This window comes from Lepus europaeus, chromosome 20, assembly GCF_033115175.1.
Source record: "Lepus europaeus isolate LE1 chromosome 20, mLepTim1.pri, whole genome shotgun sequence".
Taxonomy (NCBI): domain Eukaryota; kingdom Metazoa; phylum Chordata; class Mammalia; order Lagomorpha; family Leporidae; genus Lepus; species Lepus europaeus.
In genome coordinates, this window is record NC_084846.1 from 51,704,720 (window position 1) to 51,725,292 (window position 20,573).

A 20,573-nucleotide genomic window follows, 5' to 3' on the forward strand; every position below is an offset into this window, starting at 1 on the left:
GCTGGCGGTTTACTTAGAGCTGTTCATCCCAGATCAGAAAACTCCCATCTCTTGCAACGTCTGTCCCCAACTATACAATCAAACATATCAGCTGGATTCAACATCATCAACTGTACCATGCAGTATTACGTACTACGTCATCAGAAGTTCCACCAGAGAACCTACCATCTAGGTTGCCAAATTTATAGAATGATGATGGATGAAACCATTAAAAAAAAAAAAAAAAAAAACCTTCTCCGTGTGATCAGCTAAACCCACGCACCAGGTATTCAGCCCTTCCGAGGCCTAAGATGTTACGCACACAAATGTGGTGTATTTTCCCCCTGGAAAGGCCAATGGTAGATTCAGATTATGCCAAGAGAGTATTACACAACACTCGTGTTTTGTTTTGCAATATTTTGTCTTAAAGGAAATCATTCTTCAGCCTCACCAGAAATGCAGGTTTTTGTCAATGCTTTCTCATAGTAAAAAAAATAAACAGAAGCTTCAGTACAATTGATTGGTAATGTAATATTAAGTATGGTGTAAACATTTATGGAGGTTCTTCTGAAACAGAAGTAATTTTTCCTTTGATACGTGCCACGGTATTCAGGAATGCTTTATAAATCTTGTAATAAGATACCAGAGAGGTATATATCTCACATAATAACCTTGGGTACCATAAAAAAATGGTGCAAAATTTAGAGTCACCTTGCTGTCTTCATTGGCTACACTTCAATTAAAGAGAAACAAAATATGTTGTAATTAAGCATACCAACTACAACTTGGACTTTTCAAAGTACACAAAATCCAAAATTCACAGTATGCTGAATTTGGCAAACTTTCCCTCCTCACTCAATTGTTGGGAAGCGCTGTGCTTGCTCCCAGGGTGGTGGGAATTCGACTGCAGGAATCTGTCATGAACTCCAGGGTCCTGTGCATGGCGACATCAGGCCCTCGGGAGGTCTCCCCAAATTCCCACCCCACTCAACGGAACCTTGCAAACACACCAGAGAACCACACGGTCTTGTCGGGAATTTCTCCAGCACTCCGAGGTAGACACACAAGTCAGAGAGAACCAAACACAACCAAAGCCCAGGCCCCAAGCATCCGCTACCTCTCCGACGTCGTAGATCCAAATGCGGCCTTCGGAGTCCCCCACGGCGACTTCCTTGCCGGCCTGAGCCCAGCGGACTCGGTTCAGGGCCGATGCCCCCTCAATGGCCACGCTTGCTGTTGGAACCTGTTGGAGGGGTAGGGACAGGGGAAAATGAGTATGAATAGGAGCACACGGACTCACAATGACACGCTGAACGGCATGAGTCACCGCCTTCCTGGGCATGAAGTAATATATATAAATATACATACACACACACATCCCTTGGGCAAGGTAAAAAGGATTCATTGTTCTTAAATTCTACGCTCCAGTGAATTAAGGGGCTGAGAGAAGCAAAGAGACGCTTAAACCAAAAAAGGGAAAGAGGGGGAGCCTCTCCCCACGGTCAATAGACCGTCCATGACATATTTCTTTGCATGGTGCCAGGTGCATCCAACAGGTGAACACAGCCGCTCAAGGTGACACTTCACCATTAGGTCATGATTTAGGGATCGAAGGAGAGAATTCAGGATTTGCCAAGGTTAAGGCCTGAGTCTTCAGGGGAAAACATATCTGTATATTCACGCCTCTACACCTCAGAGTGGGGGTGATCACAGGGCAACTCATGTCCAAACCCCAAATTCTCCCTGGCTTTTATTCTCCATTCCTTTTCCTTTTTCTGCCCTTCACTGTACAAAGTCTATGACTTTGGCAATGTCCTCCAGGTGTTCTCCTGCTAGAACAGAACCACCCACTTGTGGGAGATGCCCTCTATCTCCTTTAATATTCACAAACACCCCAAATCTGCAAACAGCGATAATTATGATGATCAGACTCAGGGTGAACCGGAGGTGCTGGCACACGGTGCTTCTTGTAAGAATCTCAGTGTCCGGCAAGAGAGGGGTGGTGTGTGTCCTCTGCTCCCATCATCACTTGTGTCAACAGGGGTCCTTCAGGTTGGAAGGTCAGCGCCGGCCTACAGATCGGATCTGCTGAGCCCTCTACAAGAACGCTCAGTGGGAAAGAACCTGCCATGGCCAGGGAAAGGGGGAATGCTGACACAGAAAGACAGCAGGGGCATCTCGCGCCACCACGTCAACCTGCGTCCCATCCAGGAGCCGCACCCGGACGGGAAGACCCCCACTTAGCATTCCCGGCGTTCTGCTCCTCGGGGAATTGAAACCATCTGTTTACATGAAATTATTGACCCAATACCTACTTTAAAAATAGCAATAAAAACTCTATCACATGTAAGAATCTGTGTTTAAATTTAATCTTGAAATCAATAAAAATTCTTTCACCCGCTTAAATCATAGCATGTCAATCGTGAGCAAAAATGTAAAACAAAAACTCCCTCGTGCATTTGTTTTTTAAAAATACACAATTTCTGCAATAAAGGAACCTGCTGTGCAGCTTGGAGTCTGAATTTTTAATCAAAGCTTTTAAAGGCCAACGTGAATTCAGATGGACTCTAATTCTGTCAATACACTTTATCATTAGTGAGCTGCCCAGAGAACAAATCCATGATTAGGCTATAGGGCCCTGAGAGTTAATATTCCGACACCATAAGGTAGACAGCCCACAGGGGACTCGATCTCCTAATTCTATCAATATCAAATTTTATCTATGGGCAGTTTCAAAAACTGAATGAAAATATTCCATCTTAATATAATAAAAAATACTAACCCTGTTGGCCTTTGTATATATTTAAAATCATGCCTAACGTATTTTTAAGAATTTTATTTGGAATTTAAGTAATACAGCAAACTGAAAAAATATTCTAAACATTTTAGAGTACCTTCTTTTTATAGGTAGTATAAATGATTTAAAAAATAAAAACTGACAGCCGATAGTAACTGCTAATGCATACATGAAGGAAGTGACTAAAATATATTTCTACGATTGTGTATCTCATTGGTAATGACTTCTCAATTCCCGAAGAATCCATAATCATCATCTATATGTTTCGTCTCTTACTCTGGAACTTTGGTTTCACATACTTTCACAAACATTTGCAGCTCAGTCACTGAACCAAGGGGAGACACATGTTTCTATATGAGTGCATAGCCTAAGGCACTGCCGTGAGCAGCACAAATCAGCACTGAGGTGGGCAAATCCGAACCAGGCCTGCACAGGATGCAACTGGGCTAACCTGGTCTGAAAGCGTGATGATCCAAACCACACTTGCAGCCATAACAAAACAGGTCACTTCTCTGGGAATGCAGCTCCCCCCCCCCCAACATTTTTTTTTTTTTTTTTAACAAGTCTAATTCCTAATCTGACAAGTATTTGAAACATCTCGGTCCACCCACTGGAAGACAAAAATGATTTGAGGCTATGAGAAAGCATTCAGCTCATCAGTGGTTTTGAATCGAATATTTAGCAAATAAACTCTTACAAGCTTCTCCTTTGATACCTGGAGAAAGAGCAGGGGGAAATTGTGTTGGGCAACACAGAGACAGGAGCTCCCTTTTATTAACAACTTTCTGACTACAGAAGCCCCGGTCTCTGCAGGCAGGACCGGGGAGGCCGGCCTTAGCCACGCCTCGCCTCCACCAAGCCCCGTGCTGGTGCCGAAGTCTGGAGGCCGTTTTGTTTTCTGGTTGCTCCAAGGGAGCGAGCTCCAGCACCAGGCGCAATGTGATTTCAATCAGCGGCGATGAAAGCCTCGGGGAAGCCATTACAACGGAAGGCAATAACATCTTCCTACGAAAAGCAGGAACGCTGTAAACATGTCAGCGTCTGCAGTGACGGTCGGAGGCGGCCTCGCGCCGTCGGTGAGGTTCCAGAGAGGAGTCACCGATGCCCCCGGGGCAGCTGCTCGCCTCCTAACTGAAGAGGCTGCGGCCGCTTCCTGCTCGCAACGCCCAAGACCTCGCTCCGCGCCTGCACGTGACGCGCGGGCTGCCGCACCTGTGCCTCTTACCTGTGCGCGCGCCCGAAGTCAGCACCTGCCCAGAGGCCGCCTGGTCTTAGGAAATCAACGGGAGTTTAATAGTTATGCAAAAAAAAAAAAAAAAAAAAAAGATGCCCCAACAGCTGAATTTCCATCCTAATTTAGGGACATTAGGAGGGGAGGAAAAATAAAGCAACTGTGCACACTGCATTTTTTTTTATAACCTAAATACGTACCTAGAGCATACTTTGAAAACAGTATTTCTTGATTGAGTACTTTGTTTAAAAAGATACACAGGTGCTTTTCACCGGGACAGGTTAAAATCCCACTTTTTTTTTTTTTTTTTTTTTTTTAAAGACCGAGGTGGAGTCGGAGTTCAGGGTCTGCGGGAAGGGCGCACGGCCGTGGCACCTCCAGCGGTTGCCGGCCTCGCCCGTCCCGCGTGGCCCCCGCAAGCCCCGCAGACCCAGCGCGCAGGGACGCGCCCGCGACCCCGCTCCGGTGGGTGCGCGCACAGCCTGGCGCACGGCGCGGACTCCCGACCCAAGCCCCGGGCGCGCGGCCGCTCACCTCCGTGTCGGTGTTGAGGTTCCACAGGTCCAGGCGCCCCATCCCGTCGACGCAGGCGAAGAGCGCGGGGTGCACGGGGGACCACATGACGTCGTACACGTAGTCCGCGTTGTCCTCAAAGGAGTACAGCGGCTTGTTGTGCTGCAAGGCGGGGAGAGGCCGTGACGACTCGGCGGCGCTGCCGCCGCCCCGGGCTGTCTGGGGCAGCCTCGTGGAAACCCCTGCACGTTCACCGCGTGCCATAAAACGGCCCCAGATGGCAGTCCCCGGGAAGGGGACACGGGGCTGCCGCTGTCCCGCGGCGGGGCGAGGGGGCGCGCGGCTCCGACCCGGCTGGCGGCGGGCCGTCCCGGGCAGGTGGACGGAGCCCGGCCCCCTCGCTCGGAAGGCCGGCCGGCCGGGAGCCCGACGCCAGCCGCCGTCTGCACGGCCGGGACCCGCGGGCGCGCTCGGCAGCGCCCCGAGCCCCTCGCCTGGAAGAAGCCGCCTGCCACCTGGTGGTGCGAGCGCGGCGCTGCACCGGCCGTCGGCGCTGGACCAGGGTCCCCCCACACCCCACCCCGGGCCCGGACAGAGAGAGGGGGACACAGACGCGTCAAGGGGTGCGTGGGGTGGGGGGTCCATTCTGCTGTCCAAGACCCGCGTGTCTCCACCGGCCCAGTTCGCCCAGACGGGGAGGACCGTTGCGGCTCAGGCCCTTGAACCCACACCGAGCAAACCCCAGCTTCTCGCCCTCATGGTATCTCCAGGAGCCCCAGTGTGGCGATTTGGGGGGCAACGTGGCCGCGCGCCTCCACGGCACGCCAACGGTTCTGCCCCAGAGGCGCACCGCAAACCACCCCGGCGCTCCAGAATTCCAGTGAACACTGTCACGTCAAATAGCACCCAAGTCGGAGGCAAGTTTGAAAGTACACCAGAAATCAGATGTAATTGGATTTCATGAATTATTCATCCCATCTGGCTTGTCTTATTCTAATTTCTGCATAATGGCTTTACTAATCCCTGATCAATTAATGTAAAATGAAATTTAAATGATAATGAAAGCTCTGGAGATAAAGGAAATTAAGTATTCTTACAGCCTCTGACAGAAATCTAAACAATGAGAGTTCTCCCCCAGTGGCTTCTTGCCGCAGTCAGCTGTCTGACCCTTCCACGGGCTCACCCGGTGCCCGGGTGCCTGTGCAGGTCAGAGCCATGGACCCGGAGGGGAACAGCGGGCAAAGTCCCCAAGGTGCACCTGCAGAGAACCAGCCAGAAGCGAGTGCTGAGGCCAGCGGGAGAGATACCAGGACGCCCTAAACTAATGCTAAGCTTTGTTAAGGAGGATCGCTTTGATATTAAAACATCGCGGCTTAGAAGTGAGCAAAACTTAAATACATTAAAGCAACGCAGAATATTTATAGATGTGTGAGTCTGTAGGTGGGTGAGGCAGACGTATCTTATTTTTAATTCCAAACTCTCTGACCAAGAGTATAATTTGAAAAAAAGAATATGAAACGTTGAGCTATCAGAATTAACCGGGCATTTGCCTTCCAGTTTTGTACTTAACAATTCTGTATTCTTGAGCCAGTATAGGTACATGGTGTGCCATTTTGCAGTGGACTTGACACCATGGGTATGTGCTATCGGCTACTTAGGTCTGGATATTCAATGACAGTGGCTGATGGTTCATTTCTCCTAATTAAACATTTCTTAAAGGCAGTTGGAGTAGCTCGTGCTTCACTGGCCACGGTGAGCAGGATCCCAGCTCCTAGCACAGATTATGCCCACTGCCAGTCCTTGCTGTTGGAGCTCGCAGGTCACTGTCGAAGAATGCAAGAAGCCAGAGCGGGGACAGACTCACTCACGCTCCTGCAAGGTCACTTCTCAGTCTCCCTCCCTCGTTATCTCGGCTGCAACTACAGCTGAGGGTCTGAGGTCTGGAGACATACGCACACACACGGGACACACAGGGTAGCATAGCACAGTCTTCCTCCCCGGGATCAGTTAAAGGTCATCAGCTTTAAACACTCATTTTCCAAAGCAGCTGATATTACTCGATACAGTAATTCCCTTAATAATTAATCTCCAGTGTTTGCCCTTATTCTCTCCTTCCTTCCCCCTCTCTCCCTTTCTCTCTTGTAGTGGTTTCTTCTCTGAATTTGCACCACTTGTTTAACATCTGGAAATAACTGGTATCATCCATGTCACCAAAACCCAGTTTTCTCGCGTCTAATAGTATTGATCCGAATGCTGGCATCCACCTCCTGCTCACCCTTGGCCCTAAAACCAGACCCTCTGCCGTCCAGCACTGTGCCAGCCATTCCAGGCTGTGCTTGAATGTGTGCCTGGGAGAAGGGCAGAGGGCTTCTGTTTTCAAAGGCTTCATTTCAACTTGCTGAACACACATTCGGGGCAAGTCGGGGTGGGGATTGATTGAACTCATCAGTGTAACAAGTGGGTTGCCACGCACAGCATAACAGAGCCTAAGCGCCAGCCTTAGATCAAGGTCATTTTTACCCAAGTGCCTTTGTGAATATTAATTATACTTTTCTGATGAAGAGGTTTTTTTTTCATCATTCCATTCTAATATGGGCTCAAATTGCCTAACAGAAAACGCATTATGGCTAACACATAGCTCATGAAATATTAGCATTTTCATACAAGAAAAAGCCTTGAGTTCCAAAGATTCTGGCTTTGAATTCACAAAGTGCGCGTTTCTGGATTGTCAAGCTCCATGTAACTGGCTTGTTGTCCAACTATAAAATCACGACCACTGATCTGAGAACACTGCTAGTTTGGAGGTGGAGAGTGGGGAAACAAACCCGACCGGCGATTTTGAAAGGGGAAAACTCTAATATCCTTTCTAGATGTGAAAGCCACGGAAGCTTCAAGATTTTAAATATTTACTCTGCAAAATACTCAAGTCCATTTAGTAAAATAAATATTGCCCCACAGCACGTCACTGTTGAAAGTGTCTTTCCAAACAATCCCCTCTCAACATACAAAAGCCTTCTCATCTGTGTGTTTCTTTTCCTGCTGCCATGTTTAGCGTCAGCAAAGTGCTTAGGAAAAGCTGTACCATCACCCAGCCTGTGGCTCGTGAGGCTCAGGTCAGGGAAATACAGCCCCTGACACCTCGTGTTCCAGGGCTGTGCCAATAACGCCCAAATAGCCAGAGCTGGCCTGGTTTGATTTGAACACTGACTCAAAGCGGGGCAGGGCAGCCGGCTACAGCCACCCCCCAGACAGACGGTGAAGCCCCGAGAAGAGTGAATTGTTTGGTGTCTGGTGTGTGCCTGCCTCTGTACTCACATTGTCTAATTTAATCCGCGTAAGATCTCGGTAAGGTAGACGGTGTTTACAGAAGAGAAAATTATAGCTCAGGACAGTTAGTCAGTTTCCCAAGACCAGGAGGGTTGTCAGTGGTGCAGTTGGATTTGCTTGTCAGGTTTTCCCAGTTGCAAAGCTCATCTTCTCATTGCGGGAATAACACAGCCCCTTCTAGGAAACAGCCCTGCTCTCCAGGGTCACGGAAAACCAGCAATAGATCCGTGCTTCTTCTCTGGACTCTAGCCTTTGTGTTTGTTTTGACCAAGCACACACTGGGAAATTGCAGAAACAGTTACAAACTACTGAGGTCCAAATGTTTCCGTCCAGATTTCACTACATTCATTACATGTCACCCATGTGTGGGGAAGACTCAATAGCACCTTGTGCCGGGAACAGAAATCTTTGTCTCCTGAAAACTCGAAAAGGATTGGAGCAGCTCTTGCTAAGCGCAGTGAGGTTTGCAGTCGGCCATGCTTGGGGCACAAGTAAGAGGAGTCAGAGACAGAGATCTGCTTCCAGTTCCCTGAGTGCCTGGGGAATACTGGGTGAGGGACTCTGGCTATGTGATTGCAAGGCTGGGGACACACTGGTAGCAGGAAGATAGTGGGAGGAAGTGGAAGGGACCTTGGGAATTTCATCGAACATTCTTGGATCTCGATTTTCCCATCTGCAAAATGGGAAGCTGCAGCTACTGACCAGGGCTCCTGTGAGCTCGGCCGCTCTGTGTCTGGTGGGATGTGTCTATTAGGGTGCATGACAGCTTGCCATTCTAAGTCCTTTCGTGTGCTTTGGTACCCTGTGGTACGATACAACGGAATCAAGTATGGGGAAGCGTTTTCCACAGTGCTATTCAAAGGTAAATATTACAATCAAAGCTGTCTTCCCTGATGTTCTGTGGGATTCTTATCATAGTGATTTTTTTTTACTTTGTATTTCTCTAAAACATGAATAAAAATGTACCAGGTGGCTTTTAATGAAAAATGTGAGCTTACAACAGCAATAATAGACCTCCTGGTTGATCCACTGGAGAAGGAATAAAGACTATTAAATTCACATAGGAGAGGTAAATAACGAAAACTGTTTTAAAAAGTGAAACTTTGCAACAACCATTAACGTTTTACAAGGAAGATTTAATCTCTAGAATTGAGTTTGATTTTATAAGCGTACTTCTGAAAGCAAAAAGACCTGCATATTTTCCCAGTTAACTGTAAAATGATTTCACCAGACGACTTTCAATGTCTGATGTCAGACATGTGCCAAAGTCACATCTAGAGAACAGAATGGTTATTTCCATATATATATTTTATTTTCCTCTTATCAGGCACCTTGAGGCATCCCAGTAGGATTTAGTGTTTTGAAAGCTGATGAATAGGAAGATTTGTGTTCCTCTGTCTCCTAACACCTCTCAACGTTGTGGTTCTTGAGGTTGACTCTGAGTCTCAATGATGAGCTTTCCCAGTGTTCTCAGTGGCAGTGTATCCCCAAACCGTGGAAATTTCTTGTGGAGGGGAGGGTAATGTGGTCAGTAGTACTACATAGAGAGGGGGGAAGTAGCAAAATTTCCCCATTTTATTCAGAAATAAAAGGAAAACAAATAGAAACTTACCTTGAAAATGATATCCTATTGGGAAAAACTATGGCCAAAATAATAAACAATGAGTAATAAGAAAATGTCCTTCAAAAATTGTCATGTGGGTTCCTGTGAAGTAATTAAAATAAATAGCCAGCCAGTTCTTCCAGGAAACATAAGAATGGGAGACCACAATCTTGCTTTAAAAAAAAAAACACCAAAGGACCCCAAAACTTCAAGCTGACACAAAAATGGATGCCTCTACCATAAAAACAGAGTGGTTACACAATCAAACCAACCAAAACTCACAAACCTAACCGAAACACCAACGCTTCTGGCCTGAGAGAGGTGTTGTAAATTTGGTACTATCACTGGAAAACCCGTATTTGCCACTTTCTACCATGAGAACCATCGTGTGCACAAAACATTCTGCATGGATCCCAGTTCGCAGGCTGATTTTAACACAGTATGAATGATGCCTATTGAATAACTTTAGCTTTTTTAAAAGTCATGGTTATAAATGCAAAATTAGACACGAGTACTTTGGGCAAGTTATGCTCTATAGAATATATGTAGGGGTCTACTTGTTACTTGTGTGTGTTAACCAAAACTATGCAAGGACTTCCACTGGATTTAATTTGAAACAATTTAAAAGGAGGTTCTGGAAACCCAGGAATTTAGCATTTGTCTCTCTAGAAACGCAGAAATTCTGCTACAGAAGAGCTGAAGCCACATAAAAGATGTTTCTCCTTGCACTGCCTTCCTCTATTGCTTATTTGCATGGACGGATCCCCCTAATCCAGGAGGCGCCACCAATGAGGAGGCTAATTATCCCTATCAAGGAATGTGTGCCTATTCACAGGTTTTGACTAGTATCTGAGTGGGTAAAGCCATGGAAAAAGCTACAAGCTTTGCTTAATTCATAAAAGGAGCCTTCCCTGCACTGGCATGATTTTATGAGCATCGGCTCTGCCTAAAGCTTCTGTGAAACTGGCCTCTGAGCACACACCTGTCGTGAGCCACTGCGCAGACACGAAGCGAGGCGGGTGTGCTCTGTGATCACCTCTCACAGTCTCCCGCACTGCCACTGCTCTTCTGCCCCGTTTTGCCTTCTTGTTTGTTTGAGTCGAGGCAGGGCAGGGTGGGTCATTATGTCTCCAAAAACCAGGTTCCGCTGCATTGGCTCAGCCCAACCAAGGTGGCTATCCCTCTTACTGATTTCATTCATTGCCCTTCTGGACCTATGGTGTTCTTGGGAAAGACTGTGTGGCAAAGGAGGCAAATGGGTTCAAGAGACCCTCCCTTAGGTTGCACCTGCCCTGTTTCTCCTGCAGCAGACTGGCTTCATACTCAGCAGCGTGCTCTGTATCTGTAATGGTCAAGTTGATGCGAGACTGTCCTAGGGAGCTGGAGAGCAGAGCTGTCTGAAGCCTTGTGTCAGTAGAAGGATAAACCAGTCAGGTGGTACTTGTAACCTTGAGTTCTGTTTATTATTTATTTAAAAATATTTTTTATCTACTCCAAAGGCAGAGAGAAGGCTCATCTGCTGGTTTACTCCCCAAATGCCCACAACAGCTTGGGACTGGCAGGCTGAAGTCAGGAGCTCCATCCAGGACTCCCACATGGGTAACAGGGACCCAACTAGTCTGGCCATCACCTGCTGCCTCCCCAGGTGCACATTAGCAGGAAGCTGGAACTGGGCATGGAACCAGGAGTTGAACCCAGGCACTCTGATGTGGGATGAGTTAAGCCAAAAGTGGCTTAGCTGCTGTGCCAAACGCCTGCCCCATTTATTATTTACTTAGTACAACTGCATTTTACTAGCGGGTAAGTTCAGTGGCAACATATTTCCAAATATTTAAAAATATTTAAACTGCTAATCCTTAAGTATTTAAAACTGCCAATCTCCACTCTAGGATCCGGCTTACAAACTGTATGACTGTTGTAAATTAATTTATATGTATAGAGAGAAAGACACAACACATACATATAGTCCTTAAAGGTTGTAAAAATATCGAATTATAAACCCAAACTCAAGGCTTACACCTTAAAAGTTGCCAGTTCCAAAAGTGAATTCGACACTAATGACCTCAGTACATTTCAATATAACAATATAACATTTATATAAACTATAAATAAGGACAGCATATACACACACAGTTCATGGAAAATGGACATCTCTTTATTCCATTTTTCCATGAATACTTTGTATATATGAAAGGCACATTTTCAGAGTCAGGGTGAGGTTTTCATAGCCCTGTATTCCCAAGTCTTCTGGGGTTAAATGAAATGTATTTTTTATATTATATCATGTCAGTATAGCTGATACTTGTGTTTATCTTAATGGTAGAGAGAACCAGCTTAGAGAATCCCAAGAAGTGGGAATTTAAAATGTTTTGGTCAGATCTAGGGTATCTCTGATATGCTTCTACTTGTCACTAATTTGTTTACCATCTTCTGTTTCAGCTAAGCCACACTAACATGAGTTTCTATTCAAGAAGCACCCATGGACACTGCAGGAAGTGTCCAGTGCGGGAAAATGACCTGGTATTAATTATGGGTCCCAGACAATATACAAAATTAGAAGGTCACAGGGGTCTGGTCAAGATGGACCCATATTTATTTGGCCCACAACAGCTACTTGGGGGAATAAAGATGAATTTTACTGGATTTTCCAGCATTAGATGCAAAATGCAGGGGAGAGCAGGGAGATGGGGGTGGGCTACGTCTGGATCTCCTAACTGTGGATATGGTCATGCCTGTCATTCTCATTGTCTTTCCCTCTCTGTCATTGTTGCTTCAAAGCTGAAGGGTGAGGAAGGCAACCCATGCAGTGTATCATTAAACTGAAGAGACAAACATTTCCATGCAGGCTAAGGGAGCCAAAGAGGGGGTTTGCCAAGCTCTTCACTTGTGCAACAGTGAGGCTCAGTCAGCAGCTTGAACAGCAAGTCTCGAAAGTGTTTGCTCTCAGATGAGAGAGACACACGTCTGTCTGAGTCTGTAACAGCCAGAGGTGTGTGTGGGTGGCTGGATGTTTAGGAAGGAGCTGGGAGCACAAGTGGAGGTACTAGGACAGGAAGTGTGAACACAGGCCAAGTCTGGAGGTGACTTTGGGATTACATTCTTGTGGTTTCTTTCCAAGTCACAGCATTCTCCCTGGGTGAGCTTACAAAGAAGTTCAAAAGAAAGAAAAGAATCTGATGACTGGCACAGGTAGTTTCATGGAAAGCCAATTTTAAGGCTTGCTATCTTATGTTGGAAAGGGAGGCAGGGAGTGAAAATGGGGCGGGGGAGAATCAGCCAGCCGCCAGACTACCACTGTGTTTACCCAAGAGGCAGCCAACAGGGCTTTGGGGTTGTGAGAAAAATGCACCCTGGGAATGGGCGTTTAGTCTAGTGGTTAAGATGCCCATGGCCCACGTCACAGCACCCAGGGTTCAATTCCCGGCTGTTGCCCCCGACTCCAGCTTCCTGCTACTGCAGACTCTGGGAGGCAGCAGTCATGGCCAAGTGATGAGGTTCCGGCCATCCATGTGGGAAACCCAGGTTGAGTTCCTAGCTCCGGGTGTTGGCCCCGGTCCAGCCCTGGTGGTTGTGGCATTTAGGGCATGAACTAGTGGATTGCAGCTCTTTTTCTCTGTCTCAGCCTCTCAAATAGATTAAAAAAAATTTAAAGAATGCACTGTTATCTGCTAAGCATTACCGGTAGTAAATTAATTCATCAAGTTACTTGTTAATCATCTCACCTGTTTAGGTATTAGGATCAGATTTGTATTAGTTATAATCCTAACTTTTGATTTTATTGTGATATTCCTCTGATATTTTCAACACGCAACAGGATGTTAACTCAAGTAGATAAGCTAAGAACCCTTTGCACGAAATTTGGGAAACATCTCTATTTCAATTGAGGATAGTCGAACCCAGGTCAGCAAAGCACACATCACCGTCAGTCTAACCATCAATGAGGACTCATCAGGGCCCAAGACAAACTTTTTACTTTGGACAGTTTTTGGAAATATAAGATCTGCCCTCCGTTCTCAAGCACTAAGTCCAGGTGGGCAGATAAGAATTCTAAGAAGAGACTATTTCTTACTTGGTAATATTTTTTCTTTATTCCAAAATGATTTGTGGCCTCTTGCAAGTAAAACATCCTGCAAACTGAAGAGCAAGCACACCACACAGAGTCCTGAGGCACACGGGTAGTCTAGACAGCTACCACCAGGCTCCAGAGACACAGCGATTATTCCAGCCAGCCTGGGACTGACACAGCTCTAATGTTCCCCATAACTGAGACAAAAGGGAAAACCGATCATATCACCAGGAGGCACACGGATTTCACCTCTCAAGAGAGGAGGACTCTAAATTCTGCCTCAAAGACACATTCCTGGGGAAAACTTAAGGAGGAATTTACCAGGTCTGCAAATCCCTGGAAAACAGACGGGCTCTCTGCCTTGTTGATACCCAAGAAAGGGAACAGGTATGCAGCCAGGTGCGCAATTCTGCGGTACAGATGTTAGGAGCCAGAGGAATTTGAAGGCTGGGGGTGGTGGTGTGTCGGGGGTTGCCAGGTTCTGATGTGGTCAGGGGAGGTATTATCCCGGACAGGTGAGGGGACCCCACCTTACAGGGTGGATAGACTGAGACATGGGAGGGGAAGATGATCCAGGAGGGAAAGCAAAACGAGCAGGAGCCTGGCTCCGTCACTTGGGATGGCATTCCCAGGCAAGTGTACCAGTGAGGGGTGGGGACAGCCCAGGTGGGCGCTATGAAATAGCAGTAATAAAATACCAGTAATTTAGGTTTGGGTAGGGCAGGGTACGAGGTCTTGAGTATACAGTAGACTTTCAGGGCAATAAACTACTGATTTAGTAAGCGAGCACTGAGTGTTTTCAGCTCTTCAGGGTGGACGACTGAATGATGACCACGCATTACTGAGCAGGAAACGGAAGAAGAGACGGAGCAGGGGAGGAAGACTCGATTTGTATTTCAAACACGGGGGCACTGGAGTCCTGGAAGGGACAGTTCGGTGACAGTGCAAGTGAGGGTTAGGCTAACTATCGCTCCAGAGTACAAAGGGCAGCCCTGAAGTTCATGCTAAGGGGTCATCCACAGGAAGTGCTGAGGGAGAGGGAGGTGGCAGGAAGGGGAAAACAAGGCTCGTGGTGGGGAAAATTGGGAAAATTTTGCAGAGGTAGGCCAGTAGAGTGACAGAAGGGAGAACACGGGCCAGAGGGCCGGAGAACAGAAGGCTGGCTGGGACGGCCGCGGGAAAGCGTGGAGCGGGGCAAGGTGAGCACCGAGAAGCAGCCACCGCATTTCACCAGCTGTGATGCCCTGATGGTCTTGGAGCAAGAAGTGTCAACAGACGGCTTGGAGGAGATTGGCCCATTAAAAGCACACAGAGCTCATCTTTTGACATAAAGCATCAGCGAGTGCCTGAGATACCAGCTGGGGGAGGGGCTGTTAACCTATCTGCCCGTGAAAAGTTCCAACACATTCACGGGACACGGTGCATTGCCTAAGGGAGCCTGAACCTGACCCAGCTGGCCACACACGGCACACCCTGCCCCTTCAGTAACGTGCCCTAAGGATGGCTGTCTTGACAGATGGTCTTTGGGGGCATGAAGGGGGGCAATGCTGTGGCATAGCAGGAAAGGCCGCCACCTGCAGTGCTGGCATCCCGTATGGGTGCCGGTTCAAGTCCTGGCTACTCTACTTCTGATCCAGGTCTCTGCTGTAGCCTGGGAAAGCAGTAGAAGATGGTTCAAGTGTTTGGGCCCCATACCCTCATGGGAGACCTTGAAGAAGCTCCTGGCTATGGACTGAGCATAGCTCCAGCCATTGTGGCCACTGGGGAGTGAACCAGCAGATGGAGGACCTCTCTCTCTCTCTCTCTGCCTCTCTGTAACTCTGCCTTTCAAATAAATAAATAAATCTTTTTTAAAAAAAAGGCCTTTGACCTCAGCATCAGCAAGTTCACTTCTCCTGTTAACCACACCACGTCAGTATTTTCTGCCACTTTCAGTCAACATCCACTGTTATTCAAGGCCCTGCAGACCTTGGAGTTAGTCTTGGAGGGACCAGGGTCCTTTAGGCACTAGGTTAAGGGTGAAAAGACCTCATGAGAAGCTCATTGGTGGTCATGTGATTTATCTGTAACCAGGGGTCTGCTACAATAAGGAAATATCCTTAGCTCGTATTATGGGCAGAATGGTATCCCTCACCCAGACTCCTGTGTTGAAGTCCTAAACCCCCATACCTTAGGCCACTCTATTTGCAGGTCAAGTTGGTAGAGATGGGCTACGTTTAAATGAGGTGATATGGGTGGGCTCTAACCCAACATGATTGGTGTCATTAAACAAAGGGGAGATTAGCACCACATGAAGACCCAAGGAGAAGATGGCCACCAGCAAGCCAAGCAGAGAGGCCCCAGGACAGTCACCCCGAGGACAGCTTCATCTTGGATTTCCAGCCTCCAGGACCAGGCAGAAATCCACTCCTGTTGCTACGCCCCCTGGCTGTGCTCCTGTGTTACGCCAGCTGAGCTGGCTAAAGCAACCAGACAGATCTTTTTTCCCCTTGGTCTCTAACGTGCACATACATAGGTATTTTTTTCCTACAGTTGGGCATTTGTGGAGTTGCCCCTGGGAGCGCAAGACAGGCTGAGGTTTCCGAGTGGCTACTCCTCTCCTTCCTGAACACATCGCTTCTGCACTCAGCCCTGGGGACGCTGCCTTCCACTGCAAGGGGCCTCCAATGAATCTAAGCATACATGCTGCTTTATACAGACAGTGAGCCTCTCGACATTCTTCTCCTTAACTTTAAAGCATACCCACAGTTCTGCGATGTTCTTGAGACAACTGGGAAAAGAATGGAGAGTGGAAAACCACGTGGAAGTCAGTGCCAGCTAAGTATGAGGGGAACTTTAAAAATCTCATGCTGAAACGGAATCAGAAGCTGTTTATGGCATGGGCACTGGGCCTGGCAGTGAAGAGGCTGGTTCAGTTGCCCACGGCCCATACTGGATTTGATTCTTGGCTCCACTCCCAATTCCAGCTTCCTGCTATTGCAGCCTGGGAAGCAGCAGCGATGACCCAACCGACATGGGACCCAACGGTGGATTGAGGTCCCAGATCCTGGCTTTGGCCTGGCCCAGCCTGGCCATTCGTGAGCACTGGGAGAATAAGCCAGTGGATGGCAGCTCTCTCTACCTATGTGTCTATCACTGCCTCTCAAATAAATTTTTTAAAAAATTGTTCATTTTGGTGCAAAGGAAACCTTTGAAACCTATGCACAGTCTCCTTCGTACTACATATTTTCTCTGAACTTGGGAAGTTCCTCATAGGTCATCACTAAGCCAGGACTCCATCTACATTTGAATCAGAAACTAACATTCTGCTCGATTCAGTGGACTTTTGCCTGGCCAACGCTATTTTCCCTGGAAACCGAAGTTTGGTATATTTTGGTTTAATTTTGCTGCCCTCTGCAGACTCCGCTCTGAGTGCTTTTAAGAAAAGGCGGGCGGAGGGCATGATGGGGTGGGGTGGGGTGAGAGAGCAGGAGAAGGCCCCGCACAGCGTGTGGGCAGGGACAGCTCACTTGGGACCCCCTCCTCAGGGGTCGGGGTGGCCTGCACCCTCAGCACAATCCCGCTGAGCCTTCTCCGTCAGCCGCCCGAGGACTGATCACCGTGTACCATGGGTTCCCCAGGCTGGAAAACGTTCCAAGAATTTTGAACACGTGTCTACAGTTGTGTTCTCTTAACGGTGGGATCTGTCAAAACGCAGGGAGCAGGCTCTGTGTAAAGCAGTGACAGGAGATCGGAGGCGCGCGTCCGCCGACGGGACGAATTTATTTTATTGAGGATTAATGATGCTGCAACAACCCAGATCTACCGCCTGCTTTTGACAGGTTACCGCAAGGGTTCCCATTGTTTTTTTAAAAAAAAAAACAAAAAAAAACCAAAAAAACAAACAAACAAACAAACAAAAAAACAAACCAGGAAAATACCAAAGAGAATGTTTTATTTTGCTACATTTCCATTTGTTAACAAAATTCCCCATAAGCAAAACCAGAGGTCATTAACAACCAACCAAAACATGCCTGTCTCCAGCACAATTATAGCCCCTCATCACAAAAATACAGCTCTGCCGAAAACCCAAATCATGACAAATCCTTCACATGAAAAACGCGGGGCAGACTTGAAACCACCTGACTTGACGCTGGGTTTGTGCTCCCTAAAATTACCTAGAAAATACCATAATCTTCTCTCCGCGCAGCTGGCTGTGGTCCAGGACCCTGGCTCCAGAGGCGGAGGGCAAAGCTACAAAACCGTGTTTCTCAGACGGCTCCACCCTCTCTCCCAAGTCCACTTGGCCTCGGGACAGAAAGTGAGGTCTAAAGCACATTCATCCTGGGCCTGGGTTTTTGGCTCAAGCTCAAGACTCTTAGAGGACACAGGCAAATGAAATCCAAAATGTTATCAGCCTGTCTTCACAAGTCGCGTGGGGTTTCTCTTGGGTCCCCGCATGCGGCGAGTAGCCCCTATTTAATGGGAGACCAGACTGTACTAGAAAGTTGCCTTGGGACTTTTGAATCCCAAAGTGAGGTTTGATCATGCGAGGTGTGTGTGCATTGTGTATGTGTGCAGAGAGGGGGCAAGGGGAGAGAGACTCCCTTCCTGTATTGAATCAAGCACGTTGACAGTGAGAGCTAATGGTAGGGCTGTGTGTGTGTGTCTGTGTGTGGGGGCGGTACGGGGACTCTATTGTGGGTGTCTGCGTGCTTGGCAAGGAGCCCCACAATTATGGGCAAGCCTCCCAACGCCCTTCCTTCTCCTACATCCAAAGCTCCAGTTCTCAAGACCTTCCCCTGCCCAACGCCCATGCACTCTCTCTCACGCTTTGGATGGGGGAGAGCCAGGAGAGGCTGTCGTGTAATTTTTACCTCCTGCCGGGCTAGTGACAGGCTCAGTTCCAATAGCTCCGTGCAGGCAGCCTCTGCGGGCCACAGATGCATGGCCGGCGCTGGGGTGAGGCAGGCGGGGGGCTATGCTACCAACCCTCTGATCCCGCTGGGGCAGATCCGCGCTATAGCACAGGGCCGGCCCCATTCCAAGTGTGTACCCCCCCACCCACTAGCTCCTAATCAAAGCCCCGGGCTGCTGCGCTTAGTCTCTTCGGCACACACAACCAGAGCCGGTAGCCAAGCCTTTACTCACACTGCTTCCTCCCTTGGAGAAGGCACCAGTCTCTCTGCTCTCCCATCATCCCAGTGTCAAGGCCTGTCTCAGCCCACACCTCTCCCCCCAACCCTCCAGAAGGCGTGGGAACCCCGTGGGCCTTTGCTTTTCTGGCTGCTTTGAGCAGCTGTCTCGGGGCTGCCTTGGAGTGTGTCTCACACACTTATGTTTAAATACATTCTGAGTTCATGGATGAAGCATCATTCCATTGTCCATGGAGCCTAACAGTTCCTTCTTGCCCCTCCCTCTGGAGATTCTTTTTTAGAGTAATTTTAGCCTCATAGCACATTCAGCAGAAAGTACAGACATTCCCCATATTTCTCCTACCCATGCCTCCGAGCGCCCCCACCGGAGTGGTGAACCCACAGCGACACATCACTGTCACGCCATGGCCAAGCTCATGTCCGGGTTTCCTCTTGGAAGTGCACACTCTAGGGCTTTGGACAGATGTGCGGTGCCTGTCTCTGCCAGGAGAGTGTCCTAAGGAGTGCTTCCTGCCCTGAAGCTCCCCCGTGATGGGAAGGCGTTCGGGCAGTCCTGGAGGGCTGTGGGTTTCATTTCTGAAGGGTGGGTGTCTAAGAGTGCTCTGAGGGAAACACAACTGTTGTTATCTTCCTTCCTTCAGGAGAGATGGTAGTGGCATGTCTGATCACGTGTGTCAGCACGCAGGCGTGTCCTCCCTGCCTGCTCGGCAGACTAGGGACACGCACCTAGGAGCTGTGAACAGGACATCACACGCTGGGGCAGGTGAGGGTCCTCCTCAGAGCCACCGCACAGTTCAGGGTCTCACGGGCAGCTGAACTGGGATGCACCTGTGTCGCCAAGGTCAGCAAGACACCCACACTAGACACAGCACCGTGGCTCCAGCAGCACATGAAGTGAGTGTGTGGGGGTTAAATTTAGCTTGTGAACTTGAGGGGTGGTGCTGTCTACTTATGTAGGAGTTATAAGCCACAAATCCTCAGTGACTTCTCTGTAGCATTTCAAGCAGAACTCAAGCAGCGTAGGAGGCCAAGGAACCAGGCACCATGCCCCCGGGCGACTTCTCACCCTCATCGCCTGCCGTTTTCCCTCCTCCTGTTCCTCAAACGAGCCCACCCCTGGGATCCCTGCTTCACAGACTTGAAAACTTGCTCCCTCTGCCTACAAACACCTCTTTCCCCCACCTTCACACAGGTAGCTCCGCCTCACTAATGATGTCTACTGGAGTCACCCCCTCCAACGGAGGGCTGCCCCAGACACCCATTAAAATACCTCTCCCATAACCTCACTACTCTCTCCCTCCACCCCTGCTTCGTTCTCTTTGCGTCAGCTTTTACCATCTGACATTTGCTATGCACAGTTGACCTCCGTTATTCAGAGGTTCCACACCCCACATCCACAAATACTCCTATTCTCTGAAATTTCTTGGTAACCTCAAAACCAGTATCTTGAGGGCACTCACAGGTAAGAGCAGAGTGGCAACCAATGGGAGTCACATGATGTGTGAGCTCTCAGTCAAGGTCAAATAAGATAACGTTCTGCCTGCTTATTCTCACTTTCATACTGTAAGTCATTGTGCTTCCTTGCTGGCTATTCCTTGGTGATTTCGTGGTTTAGACTGGCCCCCAAGCAGGTGCTTCAGTCTTGTCTAGTGTTTCAAAGCCCAAGGTGACTGAGCTGTGTCCCTCTGACAGAATATGAGGGGACTGTTCTCCTTTGCGCCACCTCTGTGGTCAATGTACCTGACTCTTCCTCACCAAGTCTTCTGATGAGACGATTGTGGCCAAAGGACAAAAGTTTCCCATTTCCCCAGTAGATTCAGAAGAAAACTGGTAATAAAACCAGGTAGAGCTCTAAGAGGAGACATTGGAGAGGACCGGGATTGGGTCTGGAAGGAATTGCACTTGAGATGGCTCACTATTTG

General features: G+C 48.3%; 1 protein-coding gene across 5 annotated transcripts in view; it reads right to left on the minus strand.

Annotated features, from left to right (window-relative positions):
* The window catches only part of DYNC1I1 (dynein cytoplasmic 1 intermediate chain 1), a 341,106-nt gene that overhangs the window by 15,320 nt on the left and 305,213 nt on the right, over positions 1 to 20,573 (minus strand). For all 5 annotated transcript variants that reach the window (XM_062178067.1, XM_062178065.1, XM_062178066.1 and 2 more), the window contains 2 exons: positions 4,542 to 4,682; positions 1,097 to 1,222 (listed from right to left, as the gene is read on the minus strand). In XM_062178067.1, the coding sequence (XP_062034051.1) occupies positions 1,097 to 1,222; positions 4,542 to 4,682 (267 nt within the window). The remainder of the gene's footprint in view (positions 1 to 1,096; positions 1,223 to 4,541; positions 4,683 to 20,573) is intronic.